An 18528-nucleotide genomic window follows, 5' to 3' on the forward strand; every position below is an offset into this window, starting at 1 on the left:
CAGCGCTGAGCTGGAGTTCCACTTATTAAATGCAGAAACTGGGGGGAATTTTTTTCGCCACTGACACTTGAAGTAATAATAAACTGTCTTAAAAACCCATAACACAATTGTACAAGCATTGAACTTTATTTAAGAGGTTCACTGAGCTGGCAAGGAGCAAACCTGACCGATTACTTCAGCCCAGCACCAGAGCACAGGGATGAGTTCCTCATCAGGGCCTACAGCCTGTGTCCACAGGAGCCCTTGGGGGACCAGGGGGGACAATCCCCTTCATTCCCACTGCTGCAGAGCAATGGAATCATCTCCATCAATTCTGAAAGGGCTTGAATACAGAATACAGAAAAGGGTCTGACTTACAGATCTGATGGAGAAAACCAAACCGTGGGATGTGGTGGGTGTTCAGGATCAGGGCATCGAACTGGGAATGAACTGGGGTGGCTGGAGCTGGGATGGACACTCTGGGACAGCACACCAGCACCCACAGCGTGTTTACCTGGGTAAGGGCTGGTCCTTCCATCGAGGGGCTGACACAGCTGCTGGACATGTCTCTCACTGACACACCCTCTTTAACACAAAGACTTCCTACAAGCTGCAAATTATTTGTATCACCTTTTAAATCGAGCTATTAGTTGCACAACTCTTTTGGGATGTATTGAATTATTCAAATCCTACTACAGATTTGTAGCTCTAGCTATGAGATGTGGTCACTGTACAGGAGTTCAGTGGGATGTGGTGCTGGGTTGCAGTGAGGAAGGAGCAGTTACTGAACCATTCAGTTCCCAGTCCCTCTGACATGCCATCCTCACTGCTGTACAAACCCCAGCACTGGGGAGCAGCAGCTCTGCCACACAGGTGGGACTGTAGAAAAGGAGTTCTTGGCTGTACATGGCTTCCACAGTGGCTTTGTTACATCAGGTACAAACTGTACAAGTTCTCCGGGTTCCGAGTGTTCTAAGTGGCAGAAACAGTTCAGCCTGTGTTTATAGACTGGGTTTAAGTGTAGAGATTATTACAGGTAAGGACCAGGCTGAGTAACCAGCTCCATGTAACAGCAAAGATGTGGGTTTAATACAACCTGCAACAGTACAAATATGTACATATGTACAGAGGGGGTCCTCTCCTCCTGCTGCTGAGCACTCTCGGCACTTGATCCTCAGCTTCCCTGGAAGCAGGAAACGCTGGAGTAAAGCAGGTCCAGTTTTGCAGCACCTCAGGCTCCTGGGTTGAGCTCTCTGTGAGCGGGGCCTACAGGACCCCCTCGCTGAGGCGGGACTTGCTGTAGTCCCCCAGGTCGTTCTGCAGGTCTCTCTCCTCATCATCTGCAATTACAGATTGTAATTAGCTTACAATTAAAATGCTCGGACCAGATCTGATGCGGTATCACTGAAAAAATATCAAAGTACAGTTGCCAGGACATGCTGCTAAAGGGCACAGTCCCGAGCTGACCGAGGCTGGTGACAGGATGTGTCCAGCCCAGCTGTCAGTGCTCCAGGGGGAACTCTGGCTGCAGGGCAGCCCCACCTCACAGACTGCCTGACTGCAGACACTGCAGCACTGTCACACCAGCTGCTGGGCTTTAGACTGCCTACCAAGCTTTCAAACTCCCCCACTAAAACCAGCTTTTGCTCAAAGTCCCATGTCCAGAGCTGACACCATTCACAGAGGGTGGGAACCTCAGGGACTAGCACAGGGAAGTCACTGGGACCCCTTCCATACCTTTTCCCTCAAAAAGTGAAAAACCCTAAAACTTCCATTTGTTCCAAATAATCAGTTTTTCCTGCACCTCAGAGCTCTTCCTTTACATCAGGAAAGACTTTTGTTCACAGCAAAGGAAATCCAAGGTGAGCTGCCGAGCTGCCTGGAGCTCTCCACACCTTCACACCAGCAGCCTGGGAGCCAGGCAGGGGCCTGAGGGGCTGCTCCAGCAGCAGGAGGCTGGAGCTCACCTGCGTGACACAGGTTTGTTCCATAAGGAAGTGCCACCACAGCACCTGGACATCCTGGAGTTACTCCCCCTCCAGCACCCAGCCACCACTAAAAGATATTTTAGAAGCTGCCACCTTTGAACATCTCCTTGTCCTTCGGCAGGTGCCTGAGGGGAAGAACCAGGCTGGTTGCTGCCCTGCCCCAAGGAACATCCCTCAAATTGGGTATTTCCCCTGGATCATTTCAATCAAAGCCCACACATTCCTAGAGGCAGGAGAAACCATATGGAATCCAGTGGCTTTGTGGCACATGCCAGAGGCTTTGCTCAGACTGATGCAGACCCAGGTGATGTTTTCTTAACAGTTTTTAGACAGAAATTCTCATTTCTTTTTTTCCCTCCCCAAACAATTATAACCACCCTCCCTTCACCCTGCCCTCTCCTGCTCTGCAGACGAATCAGTATAAAGCTTGAAGCAGCCACTTTTTCTGGAATACTGTCCCTGGAAGCTCCACTGGCCACACTTAAATCACAGCTCAAGCCAACACGACAAGTTATTAAGGAACAACAGCAGCACAAAGCTTGGGAAATGTGGTTTGAAGTATTAACACACTCTGCTCAGACCATCCCTCAGGAAGAAGCTTCCAGAAGTCACCCTTTAACCTTAACTACCAGCTCTTAATCCAGTCTGTCTATACAGAGACAAAGAGGGGGTGACCAGGAGAAGGATCAAGTTCAAATTCCAAGCCACCAGAGCAGGGACCTTGCAGGGACCCCACCTGGACGGGAAATGTTTGATGGGGTCACTGTCAGTCAGAGCTGTTTCGTCAAAAACCACTCACACTGCAAGTTACACAAGCCCAGTCTCTGGGGTTTAACATTTTCCCACCACTTAGAGCTGAACCCTTCCCCAAGTGGCACTGGGGAATGCTGCCCTTGTTGCTGCAGCTGTTCATGGCACCCCTGCTGCCTGAGCCAGCAGCTCCCCCAGGAAGGTCCCCACAGGCAGGACCTCGTGCTGATGGAGCAGCACAGAGCTCTGAGGGACAACGAGAGCTCTGTGGCATGGGGACAGGGACAGGGAGCTGCGTCCCTGCACCGTGTGGCAGCCACCTACAGTCCGGCTCCTGTCCCAGGGAACAAGGGACAGGACAAGAGGAAACGGCACTGCAGTCCATTATCAGGTTAATTAATTGCCACAGGTTCTGGTCCATCCTATTCCTTCCCTTGTGCACCGGTTTCAAAGTGCCAGCCTGCTGACACTGCACTGAGCTCACACAGTCAGCTGCTTTCTACTGGCTTTGCCCATTTATTCTGCTTAGATGCCAGTTAAATATGGTGCCTGAAAAACCTGCAGCTAAAAACTTATTAACTTATATTATGAGGGTCAAAAATCAGGAGGCCTGTAGGATTTTTGTCCCATTTCCTACTTTTTTCCCTCCCCTTTATTTTACACTTCCATTTAACTGGCAATACTCTCTGTGTTTACCCAACATTCATTCTCACCCTACAGACATGCAGGCCTGTCCCAAATATCCCCAACAGCTGGATGGAGAAGGCAGACAAGGCAGGCAGAGGCATCGAGGGAGGCGATGCAGGAGCTGCATGCAGGACAGGGAATGGCCGTGCACACACAGGTGTTAGGCAGCACTGGGTCAGGAGCTCCGAGGTGAGTTAGCAGAACACCACAAGCCTGTTGAATCTGTGTATAATGCACAAAAGTGACACCTGGATTCACCACCTGGAATAACCTGAGCTCCAGGCAGGTGTGACAAGAGCAGGAGTCGAACCACTTCATTCCTCTGTTTGACAATTTAGAAATGTCAAGGCCCAAAGCCCTCCTAGTCAGGGGCCAGAGCTGGGGGTTTGGGGAAAACCATGTCTGGAATTCAGAGTCTTGCTTTTCCTAGCAGGAACTCTAGACAACTCCAGTAAGGTGCCAAAACTCTCTCTCTCAAGACTGTTGCATCGTTGCTGTCCCACAGAGAGCGAGACCAAATTTCAAGCTTGTTTGTTCTGTCTGAGTAATTTGTGATCAGCTAAACCAGAGAGGCTTTACACAAATTCAACAAGTAACTCAGCATGGATTTATCACAATGGGATGGAGGTAAGGCCCAAGCTCACCTTGGACGTCTTCTTCTCCACCATCACCATCCTCTTCCTCATTGTAAGCCAGCTCGGCCTGTTTGTCTGCCTCATACTCACCCACGTTCCCATCATCCCCATTATAATCTGCCAGTTTAGAACCCTGCTGCGGGTCCACAGGGGATTCATTCTCATCAAAGAACCGGCCTGTGGAGTAGGAAAGGAGTAAGTCAGCAGCAGAGAGGAAAGAAACAGGGAGATCCTACACGAGAGCAGATCGCAGGTGGAGGCAGTCAGGGTCTGTGGTAGATCCAGCTGAGAGAAAGGGGGAGAAGGGAGAGGGCTGGGGCAGGGGTTGAACAGGGTTCATGGACACCTCCATGCAGGTGACACCTCTGTGTCACCCTGACACCTGACTGTCCCACACTCCCCTCTCCACGGGAAGGGCTGAGTGAGCACCCAAACAGCTCCAGCTTGGATTGCCCACAGGCACCAACACAAGATTTCTCAGAAAGCACAGGAGCACTCATCCTTGGAAGGGTCAGTAGCCCCTTTGGCTGAGGCCTGGCATTTTGCACACCCCGGAGCCACCAGTGCTGCCCTGGTGCCCAGCAGTGCCTGCAGAGGGTGCCCTGCTGGCACAGGAGGGAGCCCAGCACAGGCCGGCCCTCGCTGCTCAGCTGGAAACTCTACCTGCCTTTACACTCTGCTTCCCTAGCAAGCTCTAACTGTTTCCAAGATGTCCCAAAACCAGTATTTCATCTCCCAGCAAAAAACTAGGAGTGGTTTCAGATCCTGAAACAAGGCATGAGGAAAACAGGAATTAGCTGGAAGTATGGAATGAGCAGGCAACCACCCAGGTGAGAGATTACTGGTGTGATGTCAGCTCAGAGCTGCTGTTTAATGGGACACAGGGAGATCTCCTCCCGCCCAGTGCTGGAGGGAAGCAGTCTGAGTCTGCAGAGCTCACTGGCCTGGAAGACTGTGTATAAATGGGAAAAATGGGATTAAAGTGTGATACAGTTCTTACACACTGGGCACCAAGGCTGCCAGGGCAGCTGATGATTCCTGCTGTAAACAACTAATGGAGAAGTAAAACTGGAGAATGACTTCAACATCAGGATTAAAAATGGACAGATGTGAAAGTGAAATTATTCTCTAAAACAATGTGTATATAAAAGCCCAGAAGCAGTACCATCCTGCTTCTCTGTATGGGGGAAAAGCAGCAGAATCACACCTAGCACAGCTCAAACATACAGGAACACCAGCTACAGGTATTTTCATAAAACAAGCGAGAAAAACACCCATGATCTGTTTAGAAATCCAAAGTTTCATATATTATTCATTGCCTGTTCATGTCTGAGTGGAGCGATCCTGTTGGCATTTTTGACACTGCATTAGATACAAAACCCAAGTAGGACAGTGGGATTTGCATGTGTTAAACCCAAACTGAGCCATGGAAGACAAGGGCCTATACCTAACTTCCAGCAAAACCAGCCCGTGGATAGCCAGAGACACTGTGATAAAGAAGAACTGAATGAACTGAAGTTGACAGAAGGAAAGGTTGAAGTGTAGAAAGAGATCCCAGGAAATGCAGCAGGCCCACAAAGGCCACAGACCGAGCTCAGGGACCACAGTCCAGTGAGCCCATCCTGTGCCACCCCTGCCACGGCAGGGACATCTCCCACTGTCCCAGGCTGTTCCAGGCCCTGCCCAACCTGGCCTTGGGCACTGCCAGGGGTCCAGGGGCAGCCACAGCTGCTCTGGGAATTCTATCCCAGCCCCTGTCAACCTCCCAGGGAACAATTCCTTCCCAATATCCCATCCATTCCTGCCCTCTGGCAGTGGGAGCCATTCCCTGTGTCCTGTCCCTCCATCCCTTGTCCCAGCCCCTCTCCAGTTCTCTAGGAGCCCCTTTAGGCACTCTAAGGCCTCCCCAGACTCTTCTCTCCTCCAGGCTGAACAGTCCCACTCTGCACCTTCTGCTTCTCAGCTCTCAGTCACCAACACCAGGCAGGCACCTGCCCACGGTGAGAGCTGCAGAGCTGTGCCACAGCCAGGCTCCTCCATACCAGGGCGAGTTTGTCACCAATGGACCTCTGTGAGCAGCCACTGACATCAGGACAAACCCTTACACAAACCTGGATTAGCTATTTCCTTCCATGATAAAGTCTCTCCCTCACTGCACCGTTAAAGTTATTCCAAATATGAAGGAGCAAAGAGGAGAGACTAACTGGGGACAATTCCTGACTCTCAGGTACCCTCACAGCCTACAATGGAGACATTTCCTTCCAACTCCTGCCTGCACAACTACCCCCCATCATTCAATCTGTGACCAGGGAAGAGACAATCCATTAACAAATCCAACAAATGAAATTAGAAGCTTTCTCACTTCAGAAGTTTCTTCCAGAAGCTGCTTTGATAAAATAGCACGCCTTGCACACCTCAGGATACACAGAGTGAAAGCCAGGCCTGCCCAGGTTCTGTGACAATTTGTAATACACTTGTCCCTGCTCCATCACAAAGTTCTACGAGTGATATTAAAACAACCAAAGTTTTCTCAGTTTTGGCTGAATTCCTACAACATTGTCCAGAAAGTGTACTGAAGTCAAGTAATAAAGTGAGTAACTCAGCATCCTGCATGTATCAAAGTTCTGACTTAACCAATTTAACTGTGCAGTAATTTCCAAAAACATCTTAAATTCCAATAACAAAACATTTTTTTTTTAAATAACTGAATGTACATGTGAAAAAAAATCACATTAAAGCCTATCTTTTACCCAGGAACACATTATATTCCTTCTCAGGCTCCCTCTCCAAAGCCACCCTCTGCACTGGTCCCTATTTTCCAGACAGGCCCTTACAGAGATAAAAAAGGAAGGGATTTTTTTAATATATTGAAGCGTGTGATATTGGCCAACTTACTTTGCTTAATCTTCTGCAAGTCGCTAACTCGGCTCTTTGGGATTTTTATCTGGTCTGGCTCAATCTTCTGCTCTTTCTGACCTTCCACATTTTCTTCAAAATTCAAGTGCTGGAGAGAATTTGGAGGGATCTGCTTGGCAATGTCAGCGTTTCCATCACTGTCACTGGGCAAACCTACAACATTGAAATGGGAAGTTACACTCAGAATTTTAGCAGGACAGGACTGGAACAAGCCACCTGCAGTGCAGGCATCACCTGATATTCTCTGGACCTTAAAGTGACTCGACCAAGCACAGAGTTTATTTTCTTTGGGTTTGTCTCTCTTTAGCTGCAACTCCTCCAAACCCTTTCACTGCAGGACTTTACATTCCCATGTCCTAAACATTTCCCGTGTCACCCTCGAGTGAGATGTTCCCAGGGACAGGAGGACACTGAGCAGGTGACAGGAACATCTGATTGTGGCTACCAGAGACCAACAACCACCCCCTGAGAGGGTGGTGCGGTCCTAATTAGTACTGTAAGGAGAAACACTCATTTAAATTACTCTGTCCACTTGAAGCACTTATCTTACACAGCCTTGGATACTACAGAAATTTATCCTTAGTTTTCTTCTTGTAACCAAAATATTGCCTCGTTACCTGCTAACAGAAATTTTACCTGGTGCCAGGTTTGGAGCATGGGGCTGCTCAGTTGGAAGATTGATAACAGGCTGGTGACCTTCACTTTTAGGAGCTGAAATAAGTGGCCTCTTTAAAGCTAAAACAGAACACAGGGACAAAAGCATTAACATGAAACAAACACACTATTTACCCGCTCTTGCTCTAACAATCCTGTAAACTTCTATTTTTTCATAATTTCCTTAATGAAAATATAAAAGGTAAGATTTCAGGAGGGGCATTATCCAAAACATTCCATTTTGAGAATGCAAATCTCTAAGGAACACTAGAAATGATCTGATTTTACACCTCACTTGAATTTTATTACCACTGAGGGGTTTTAAAAGCCTGCATTCACTGTGAACCACATGGTGTTCACACACAACATCTACATCACCAAGACCCAAATGTGAAAGAATGAAGAGTATTTCTCCTAACCAGTGGGAGTATCTTCAGCTTTAGCAGGGTCATTATCTTCTATTTCAGGCATGCCTGCATCTCCTCCTGGTTTGATTTTCTCTGCAAGAGAAGAAAAGGATATTCTGCCTTACTACACTTCAGTCTGAACTGTGAATTTCCCTCCTGTGGAATGCTCTAACTTAGAACAATCACTGCAGCTAATCAGTGTACCTGAGCCAAACAATTCCTTCTTCTGCTTCAGAGATAAGCACAGTCTGGAGGCTGGCAACCCAACTGGCCCATTCTCTATCACAAATGCCCAAAAAAGGAAATACCTTTGCCATTTGCAACATGTTCTGAAGGCTCCTCATTTTTCACTATGTCTTTATCTTCCAACTCTGCAGCAGTCTCAGGTACTGCCTGGTCACCATTGCTGGGGCTGACTGCAGTGTCTTTACTAGACTGAACTTTTTGTGTGGCCTGCTAGAAAAAATAAGGAGACAACATTAAACACTTCCCTGGAAATTACAAAAAAAAACACATCCTCAAATTCAAGATTACTTTTGGTCAGCAAAACTGCATTTATGAATTCAATGATCACCAAAACAAAGAGCAGAGCACTCTATGCACAAAAGCTGGACCCTGGGGACCTGGAAACACAACTGGACAGAAAATGTTCAACACAGCACAGGTACATGACATGTCTGCTGCCAAACACAGGTGCTAAGCAAAACAGGTTAAGATAACATCAGCCTTAAGGTCAGAGCCTTGAAACAATTTTAGACTGTAAGAGAAGATGTGACAAACTTGTTCTCAGTCTATTATTTTATAGATGAAGTAAGGAAACAAGATTTTAAGCATCTGTTTGCAGGAAAGAGGCCCAAATTCTGGCAGCCTGCTTGATGTAATCACACCCTTGATACCATTCCAGTACATGATTTGCATCACGTTAACACCTCATGCCTTGCAGAGCTCAGGCTCCCTCTGCAGTAACCTGGGGAAGGCTGTGAGAACACAGATCCCACCTGGAGAGCTGAACAGCGATATCCATGTTACAGACAGCTGAAATCCTCAGCAATGACATCATGGGGATGTGCTGGAGCACAGCAACGAATTTGGCCTCAGCTTTGAGCTCAGTCCACTGGGTGAGACAGCAGGCAGATTTCTTACACTAACACCCACTTGGGGCTGCTCAGGGGGATACCAAACACAAAGCCAGGGAAGCAATGTCCCAGACCTCCACATCTCTGGGGCAAACAGCAGGCTCTGGGCTCTTCTCATTCAACACAAACTTCTTTGGCATTACCTTTTGCTCCCGTGCAAGCTGGTCCATTAATTTCTTGATGCTCTCTTCATGCTGCATTCTCATTTCCTTGATCTGCTGCCCACACTGCAGGCTTGAGGAGAAACACACCATTAGTTCCATTTCATTAGTTGGATCTGCTCTTCCACAAATAAAATAAGGGGAAAAATATGAAGGGACACAAAAAGCCAAATGTGAGATCTAACTAGAATAGTCTGTCCAAGAAGCCTGGCCCTGGCATGTATATGGAGTGGGAATAGACTGAATACAGTTAGAAAGCAGAGCTGGAAAAAAATGGGCACAGAGCCAAAAAAACAGTAAAATAAATAGAATGGTGTTGAATATACTTCCTCCAGAAGCTGGAATGCAACCAAAAGGTCAAGCTCCACAGTTAATCTGTCCACAAATATTAATTCCTCTGGGAAAGCAACGTGTCTCTCCTGGCTGTCAACAGAGAAGGTGCACAAGTGCCACTATCAGTTACTGCTCCCAACTCAAATAACACCATCTGAATACACAGCCAGCTGCCCCACTTCCCCAGCAAGCCACAACATCAGCCCAATCACCAAAACTCCCATGTGCCACAAGCTCCCAGCACAGCACAGAACTTCATGTGTGTAAAAGTTTCAAACACTTTCTCAAGAGTTAAGTCTTCCTCCCAACTCAAAGCAGGAGTATTTGTCCTCCCTGTTTCTCTATCATCAACTGAAAGGGCTAAAGTCAACTTAAAATTTCAATCTACACAAGATGCTTTCAGCTGCAGCTGAAACAAATGAAACTACACTGCTAGAAAGGCAGTATTAAACAATGCTGGTGACACAGGACTGTGTCCTTTAGACTCCTTCATGTGTTAGTGAACTAAATCTCCATGTTATAAAAAATACATTGACTTAAAAATGCAGAACGATTCCACTAAGTCAAGACTTTCCTTAGCTCCTATCTCACGATGGGGGAAGGACTACAACACCACACAGAACTTGAAAGTCAAACAGCCAGCTCAGGTACATCACCAAGTGAGCATACTCGCGTTTGAGGACTAGCAGACACGAGATTAATTAGCACTTTTTAGTAAATACAGGTCCCCCTCACACACACCAACCTGCAGCTACCAACACTCTTGAGGACATACCTGTCATATTCCAGCCTCCTTGTCAGGTACGTGTTGTTCTTCTTGTACTCATGCAGCTGATCTTCCTGGCGGATGAATTCCTGCCGTAGCTCTGCCAGTTGTTCTAGGCCAAAAAAGCAAAACCAACATGAATACAGAAAGAGAAGAAAAAATGCCCCATGGCAGATATAATTTCCAATATTGTTAAGTATGAGAAATTGCTCAAGTTTCATGTCTAGACATAGATTAAAGATTCTTAAAGCAATTTGAAGAAGATGCCACTTTACTCATGTATGCCAGATGGCATACGAATTAGATACAAAGTCCTCTGATACTATGCCAATCTCCCTAAACGTTTCTGCACCTTTGCATTCAAAAACCTTGCACAACGCTGCTTCACTTCTCTGCTGGCAATCTCCATAATTTCCTGAACACTCCTGTCACCCTGGGTAACAAGGAAGTGCTGCCAGGCTACTCCAGGCAGGATGCTCAAGCACTGTTTGTGGTAGTGAGTGTACAAAAGGAGGCACCTTCCCCCTACCCGTAAAGCCAACACGGATTTCCTGTCTTCACAACTGCTCTAGAAGTTCTCCCTGCCCCTCAGGCTAGGAATTATGAAATTCCCTACTATTTTCAGCTGCAGCTACACAGATACAGGCAGAACCCATGTGTGTTGTGTGCAGGCATGTTCACACCTCACCACGTTGTCGCTCACTCTGAAGTGCTCTCAATACAGCAACACCCCAGGCATTATAATCATGTCTGTACAAAACTGCAGAGATGTGTCCTGGACCTTTTCTAACCCAGCATAACCATCACAGTGATTCTGAGCAAACTCTGCTAAACTGCATGTTTGGCCATGAAAATGATTCTACTGTCTTGTAATGCAGCAGTGCCAGAACACACATCCTCTCTTGCAGCAAATGAGAGCTAGTTTTGCACTTACCCACACCAGGTAACAAACACAGTCAGATTTCACATTACGAGAAATTATGCACATTATGAGTTCCAGCATCACCAGATCCTTCATTTATACTGCATTCTGCAGCACTGGGCAGTTAAAATGCACAGCTTCAGCCTGCCAAATGAGTTTGGCCATGAAGCCCTCACCCTTTAGCCGATGTATGTCTGCCATCTGATACGAGATGTTGTTCTGCAGCTTCATCTGGAAGGAAGAAAAGGTTGGATAAATACAGATTTGGGCTGTGAAGACTCAGGTGTGTCTGTTTGTTTGGTGAAGCAACATATGTACAGGATTATCAGAGTGACGTGCACAAAGTTCCTGTAAATCTAAGAAATGTATATTTAGTGAGTGTAAGTGACATCACCAAACCAAACACTGTGTTCAGGCTTTGCTAACAAAGGCTTAAATTTTAATTCCAGAACATATTTATATCAAAAGAACTAGATTGCCTCGACTAAAATAAACATGCTGCATCCTGATATTGCAAGAGGGACAGTAAACGGCCAATGTCAAAGCACAGGTAGATAAAAATAAATACAGCATCAACAGCAAAACCAATTTTTACCTAAGATATATGATATACTAGAATTGTTATATTTAAATAGATCTTTTACATGTTGCTATCTAACATCCTAACACACATTTTATTTTGAGAGGGAATCTCACACCAGTAAACAACAACAGCTTTTAATTTGGCATGTTTAGTAAGGAAAAAAAACAGTTACAATAAGTAAGAAATGCACATACACAAAGTCCTGAAGTAAAGATGCTTTGTTCTGTCATTACATAAAGACCAGCAGGAATAAAGAAAAAGACTAAGTGTGGAATATTCTGAAAAAGCAGATAAAAATCCCTGCCTGCCCTCGGGCACCTCGGGGGCTGTGGCTGTTTCTCTTGCAGCTCCACAGTGATACAAAGGGTAACTGCAGGAAGGTGCTGAGCAGGCTGTCACACGTGGGTGACAAGGTCAGCATCACCTCTCGAGCAGCACGCTGCAGCGCCAGCACAGCCACTCTGCCAGGACGTGCAGGGACATACGCAGGGACACACCTGGACACAGGGGCTGTTTCAGTGCCCCCCACAGTCCCTGAAGTGTCTGTGTCAGTCACCTCTGTTTCCTGTCAGAAAACCCCAAAACACATCTGCCTGTCCTGATTTTAGGACTTCCTCCCTGCACCTGAGCCTTCCCTTTTATCAAATTCTTCCTTCTTTAAATGTGTTTCCCATCGTGGTTTTGTTGTTGCAAGAGGCACTCTGAGCAGGCTGATCCCTTTGTCCTGTGTGGGTACGATCAGGCATTCCTGCTTTGGGACCTCAGCCCTGCAGGAAGTGCAGAGATGCAGAGATGCAGCTTTCCTGCAGCACAGTGCACACGGAGCATCCCACAGCTGCGGGCACACAGCAGAGGTTCCCTGGGCAGCAGGGCTTTTGTGCCAGCCTGCAGGACCCTGGCTGTCCCTGGAGCAGGGCACACGGGGTGCAGGCAGATCCTGACCCATGCCCAAAACAAAAGCCAAGAGGGTTCTAGGGTCTGGAGAGGCACCACCATGGCTCCCACCTATGCCAGGACACAACACTGCTTCACACGGCTTTTCCCAAAAAGAGAAAGCAAGCAGAACTGGAAAATTCTAGGGACAGAACAGAAAAACCAGTAAAATAAACAGAATAGCCTTGAACCTATTTCCTCCAGACCCAGGAACATAACCATAAAGTCCAGCTTCACACCTAAAGTGTCAGCATTTATTAATTCCCCCAGGAACGTGATCTTTAGGTAACCTGAGCCCTCTGACCAGAGTGTTCTGAAAGAGGGACAAAATTACTCCTCACAGGGGCACTCAAGGAGCCTCCTGGCATGTCAGAGCCACGTTTGTCTCCTGCTCTGCCCACTGAGGCATTCAAGGCCCCCTTACAGGATGCACAAAGCAACATCCCATCAGAGCCAGCCTGGGCAGGACCTGCAGAGCTTCACTCCAAATGCACACCTGGCCCTGCAGCGGGGACACACAGGGAAGCAGGAGACCCAAGTCCCCACCAAGCCTCTCCATCCACTGGGCACCCACCGTGCCAGCTGCCCCTCCCACAGGGGACAGGGGAGCAGGCACACCCAGAGATTTGTTGTGTGAATGAACAAGTATCTCCCGCTCTTTTGCAAAACTACAGGCAATAATCATATTTTCCTGTACTCCAATCTAATGCAGTTGTTTCCCAGAACCCAATAAATCTGTGAAAAATGGAGATCCTGGGAAGTAGTGGGGTCTGTTTTCAGACCGTCATCTATGAGAATTCCTCACACAAAAATCCTTCCCATTTGCTCTTGCTTATCCTATAACCCATGTGCCTGGCTGGGGGAGGGCTGCTGTTGTGAGCAGGAGCTGCATGGGAACATGCAGCACTTTTATCACACAATCTTTCCCTTTGGTGATTTGGAGTTTCAAAGAGAAGTGACAGAATTTATATCCAAACCAGCTCAGCTGACAGCAAATGTCCCTCATCTGAAGGACAAAAAAGGAGGAAGCTTTTTTATGATTCATGGGATCTGTTCCACCTACACACATGCAAAACCCACAATCCATGAGCCATGGCGCAGGTCCAGCTCTTCCTGGGCCCCATCCTCCTTTGATCTAGACCTGTTTGTACTGCTGAGCTCTCAGGGGCTCCTCAGGGCCTTTCCAAGCACTTGGGATGGAGAACATAAATCCTCTGCAGCCCAACAAGCCCTGCACAGGGAAAAACCCACCAGAAATCCTATGCACAGTCATGTGGCAACCCTCCAGAGAACCCCGAGTTGTGAATCTTGCCATGTAACAACTCCACACAGCTGCTGTCAAACCACAGCTTTGCAAACTGGGGAGTCACCAAGTTTTGGCAACAAAGAACAGACCCAGCTGCTGCTGGGGATGTTTGACTAAACAGTTCATCCCGAGCATTTCTGGGCAGCAGGAAGGGCAGGGCAGTGCTCCACGCCTGGCACGGCCAGCAGCAGGTAGGCAATGAGAGGTGCTCCCTGCAGGCTGGGCGCCTGCCACCTGGAACCTCTCCACCACGGGCTCCTGCCAGTCCCACGTTTCACTGCGCTTACGGCAAACGGATGCACCAAGCTACGGAAAAACCCCAAAACCCATCGGCACGCTGCCAAAAACCCACGGAATACTCGGGAAGCTGTGCATGCAGCACCTGCCCAAATTCCAAGGTAGGCATTACCCCTGCTTGCCTCTCACAGGCTCTTTCAAAAGAGACCTGCTTGCTTGCTCCAGGTCCAACAGACCCTCAGGAGCTCACCACAGGAGGGAGAATTCCCAAGAAGTTATGTTTTCCTGTTTCTTTTGAAACACAAGGCACTGGGTCACACTCCCATATTTGCTCACCAGAACAAACAACACCCTGGTGCAGTGTGACGGGCTCATTCCACAAGCAGGGGACAGAGGGGAGAGCCAAGGGTTTGGTCTTGACTCCAGAAATCCCTGAGCCAAGAGGAGGCTGCTGCAGAAACTGGACTTGCCTCAGCACTGGGAAAGGCACTTGATTTATGTGACCACAAGGCAAAGAACCTCAGCTGAGGACAAAGGAGCACAAAGCAGAACTGACACTGAGACTCTTCAAATGAGTTTTCCTTAAAATGAGCCTGAATTTGTTGTGATCACTTGATATCAACACTGGGGTTTTATTTCAGCTCCTGCATTTCACAAACAGACTAAGATCACAGGTGATGATCAGTTTGGTCAGACAGACTTGCCAAATTCAATTTTGAGAGGAAAAAAATTATCATTCAAGCCTTTTTTGGTCAGACACTTTATATCTACTACTGTTTCCTTATGACAGACTTTAATTCTCTAAAACAAAGCTTTATTCTCTCCTCTGAGAGAAGCAATAGTCCTTAAATAAAGTCACTTAAAGGGTTTTAGAAAAAAATTAAGCACTGTTGCCACTGAGAAAAGACAGTGGCTTACATGGGAGGAAAACAGGCCAGCGACTGGTTTTTGATAAAATCCTGCTCTTCTGGCCTCTTAGGGCACTCTGAACATTTGGAACACAAGAGAGAGGATGTTCAAAAGCTACGAGCTCCCACAGCCTTAACTGGCAGCTTCTGGAACAAAGGAGGAAGACTCAGGGCACACAGTGCAGGCAATTAACAGTAAATTTAATCTGGCAGGCTAACTGGGCAGGTTTCTCTTGCTGCCCCGTGCAGTGTCACACTCAGAGCATCAGAAGCCCAGGCAGATCTCGGGGAACAGCAGAGGGCTGGGCAGGCAGGGGCAGCCAGCAGCAGCTGTTTGTGCCCCACGGTTCCAGTAACCAGAGCTGCACTGCCCAGCTCACACCTACACCTCCTCCCCTGCTGTCCTACAGGAACACAGCACAGATTTCCAAAATAATACCAACTCCTTGCATTAAAAGCACCCCTTATCATGCAGCCCAGCAACTGATCCCAGAATTCCCGAGGCTGGAAAAGCCCTCCCAGACCATCCAGCCCAACTTGTGCCTGATCCACACCTTGTCACCACCCAGAGCACTGAGTGCCACCTCCAGGAATTCCCTGGACACCTCCAGGGATGGGGACGCCAAACCTCCCTGGGCAGTTCCAGTGCCTGACAGCTTACCTGAATCCTGCCAGGGGAGTTTTACACCCACAGGCAGTGACACTAACACACCAAACAAGCTGACTGCCCTTTTGCAGACAGAAGGGGAAGTATCTGGGCTAAACCCCAACTGCTTAGAATCACTGAAGCTGAAAAACACCTTAAAGATCATGGAGTCCATGTCATATCCAATTTGAGTTTTTACTGCAGTCTAAGAAGAGAAAAAAAATTTAAAATATGTTTGCTGAACACACAAAGGGCTTAATTTTAATGATTCAGTAGGAAACATTAATACAAACTTAATCAGTTTGAGGGAATCTAACTCTGGAATGTGACGTACATATTCGGCTTTTTCTGTGACACCTCAGTGCATTTTCTGAGGCTGCTCATCCTATGTGCAATAAGAAAGGGCCAGGAAAACAAACCTAGCCAGTAACAACCCTGAAGATGTGACATTTCCATAAATCCCACTGTAAGAACACTGTTGAATGAGCACAGTGATGACCTGCATGCAAATACACCCCACACGCCCCCTGAGCAGGACTTGTGCGCTGAGCTCCGTGAACTTCCCAGTTCAGTTATGAAAGCACAACAGTGAAAGTTGAACCGCTCGCTCATCTTCCACAACAAAAGAAATCCCCAGGCCACCCCCACTGAAAGGGCCAATTGAATTTTCAATGAGCTTGGCTTCTCCAAGCCAAGGAAAATGACACGTTAGTCAGCAGCAGGGTTGTTTGGTTTCTTTCCCCTCAAGTACACGCTGGCAGCATAAAAATCAAAGTGTGCTGTACCAGGCATTCCAAGAGGCAAGCTCAGGGTGCCACTGAACACCACACTGGTTTCATTTCCCTTGAAACTGTAGTTTTTTGCGTCTGAATGATCTTGAATGATCACAAAAGACCAAATATTCTCAGCAGAGACAGAAAGCTAAAAAACAATAAGTAAATTTGAAACAGCAGCCTGGAAACGAGCGATCTCTCGGGATTTCCATTGTTCACAGGACATCTCCAGCTCTTTTTAGGGACGTTTTCGGAGAACAGAGAGCGCTGCAGTTGTCCCAGCAGCACCAAACCTGAGCCTCGGTTCGCTCCCGGGCTGCAGAGGCTGCGGGGACACCTTGGACAGGCGAGGACAGACAGTGCCCCGGGCTGAGCCGCCCCCTGCCCTTACCTTGCCGTCCTCGCACCTCTTCACCTGGCCGTCCCTGGCCTGCAGCTGGCTGCTCAGCTGGCTGTAGTCCGCCTCCTTCTGCTCCAGCTGCTTCCTGTGCGAGTCCACCTTGCCCAGGAGGTCGGAGTTGCGGCGCTCCAGGCGGCCCCGCGCCACCTCGGTGCGCTGGGCCTGGCTCTGCAGCTCGGCCAGCTCCTCCCGCAGCAGGGCCTGCCGCGACGCCGCGTTCCAGCAGTGCAGGGCCAGCACGGCGATCACGGCCAGCAGCGCCACGAGCACCAGCGACGGCAGGCGGCCGCCCCGGCGGTTCGCCCCGAACCCCACCATGGGGCAGGCCGAGGGCGGCGGCTTCGGGCGCGGCGGGGCAGGCGCTCAGGGAGCCCTGAGGGTGCGGGGGAATGTGAGGGGAAAGGGAATCCTGAGGGGGGGAGAGGGAATGAGCGGGGGGGAACTGGGGGGTCCGCGGGGATGGGGGGGGGGGTGAAGTGGGGGGGCTGAGAGAAGGGAAGAGGCGCTGAGGGGGAGCTGGGAGAGAACGGCGGGAGGGAAGAGCCCGAGGGGAGCGGGCGGTGGCCGGCAGGGCTGTGCCGGTGGCGGTGGCGGTGCCAGCCGAGCCGTGCGGGACCGACCGGCCGAGCCGCCACCGCGGCGCCCCGCCCGCCGCCCGCCCCTTGCGGCTCTCGCGAGAGGAGCCCGCGGAGCGCTCGCGAGAGCCGCGTCCCGCCTGCCCTGAGGCGCCGCGTGCCCTGAGGGGGCGCGGCGGCGTTGGGCTGAAGGGCGTGAAAAGCCTCCGTGCTGCAAAGGACATGAGATGAAAAGCTTCCCTGCCGCGTGCGGGGAAACGCTTCACAATCACTGCCCCAATGTCCAGCCTGGCCTTGGGCACTGCCAGCGATCCACGGGCAGCCACAGCTGCTCTGGGCACCTGTGCCGCGGTCTGCCCGCCCTCACAGGGAACAGTTCCTGCCCGATATCCCATCCAGCCCTGCAGTGGGAAGCATTTCTGGCTTGTCCTGTCCCTCCAGGCCTTTGTGCTGAGTCCCTTGCCAGCTCTCTGGAGCCCCTCTCGGCTCCTGAAGGGGCTCTGAGGTCTCTGGACCCTTCTCCAGGTGAACACCGCCGGCTCTCCCTGGCTCCGGGGCAGGGCACGCTGCGGCAGGAACATCGTGGGCTTCTGAGCCCCACAGCCGAGAGGTGTCTGCCGAGGGAGCAAAGTGTGCCCCCGGAATGAAGTGAGGGTGTGGATCACTCATTTCCTAACAAACACTCAGCGCATTTATTCCCGGGCGGATTCCCGCCCGTTAATGTCGCTGTGCTGCTGGTTCTCACAGGGGAGAACGGGACACAGCTGGGCTGGAACATGGAACCAGCTCTGGCCGTGGCTGCAGCCGCTCCCTCGGTGAGGGGAGAAAGAGGC

General features: G+C 49.3%; 1 protein-coding gene across 4 annotated transcripts; it reads right to left on the reverse strand.

Annotated features, from left to right (window-relative positions):
• Positions 1-107: 107 nt before the first annotated feature.
• Positions 108-17766, reverse strand: GOLM2 (golgi membrane protein 2). 4 transcript variants are annotated; one of them, XM_021541789.4, is made up of 10 exons: positions 17112-17766; positions 11511-11565; positions 10422-10524; positions 9296-9386; positions 8325-8469; positions 8029-8109; positions 7592-7690; positions 6935-7108; positions 4049-4216; positions 108-1319 (listed from the first exon to the last, which is right to left on the reverse strand). In XM_021541789.4, the coding sequence occupies exons 1-10, from the start codon at positions 17436-17438 to the stop codon at positions 1246-1248; spliced, it is 1317 nt and encodes a 438-aa protein (XP_021397464.2). In that variant the 5' UTR covers positions 17439-17766; the 3' UTR covers positions 108-1245. The 4 variants fall into 4 exon arrangements, with proteins under 4 accessions (XP_021397464.2, XP_021397463.2, XP_021397466.2 ...); XM_021541788.4 differs by having other exon boundaries at positions 8325-8472; XM_021541791.4 differs by lacking the exon at positions 4049-4216.
• Positions 17767-18528: the final 762 nt, after the last annotated feature.

This window comes from Lonchura striata, chromosome 10 (genome assembly GCF_050655825.1).
Source record: "Lonchura striata isolate lonStrDom1 chromosome 10, ASM5065582v1, whole genome shotgun sequence".
In the NCBI taxonomy this organism is placed as follows: domain Eukaryota; kingdom Metazoa; phylum Chordata; class Aves; order Passeriformes; family Estrildidae; genus Lonchura; species Lonchura striata.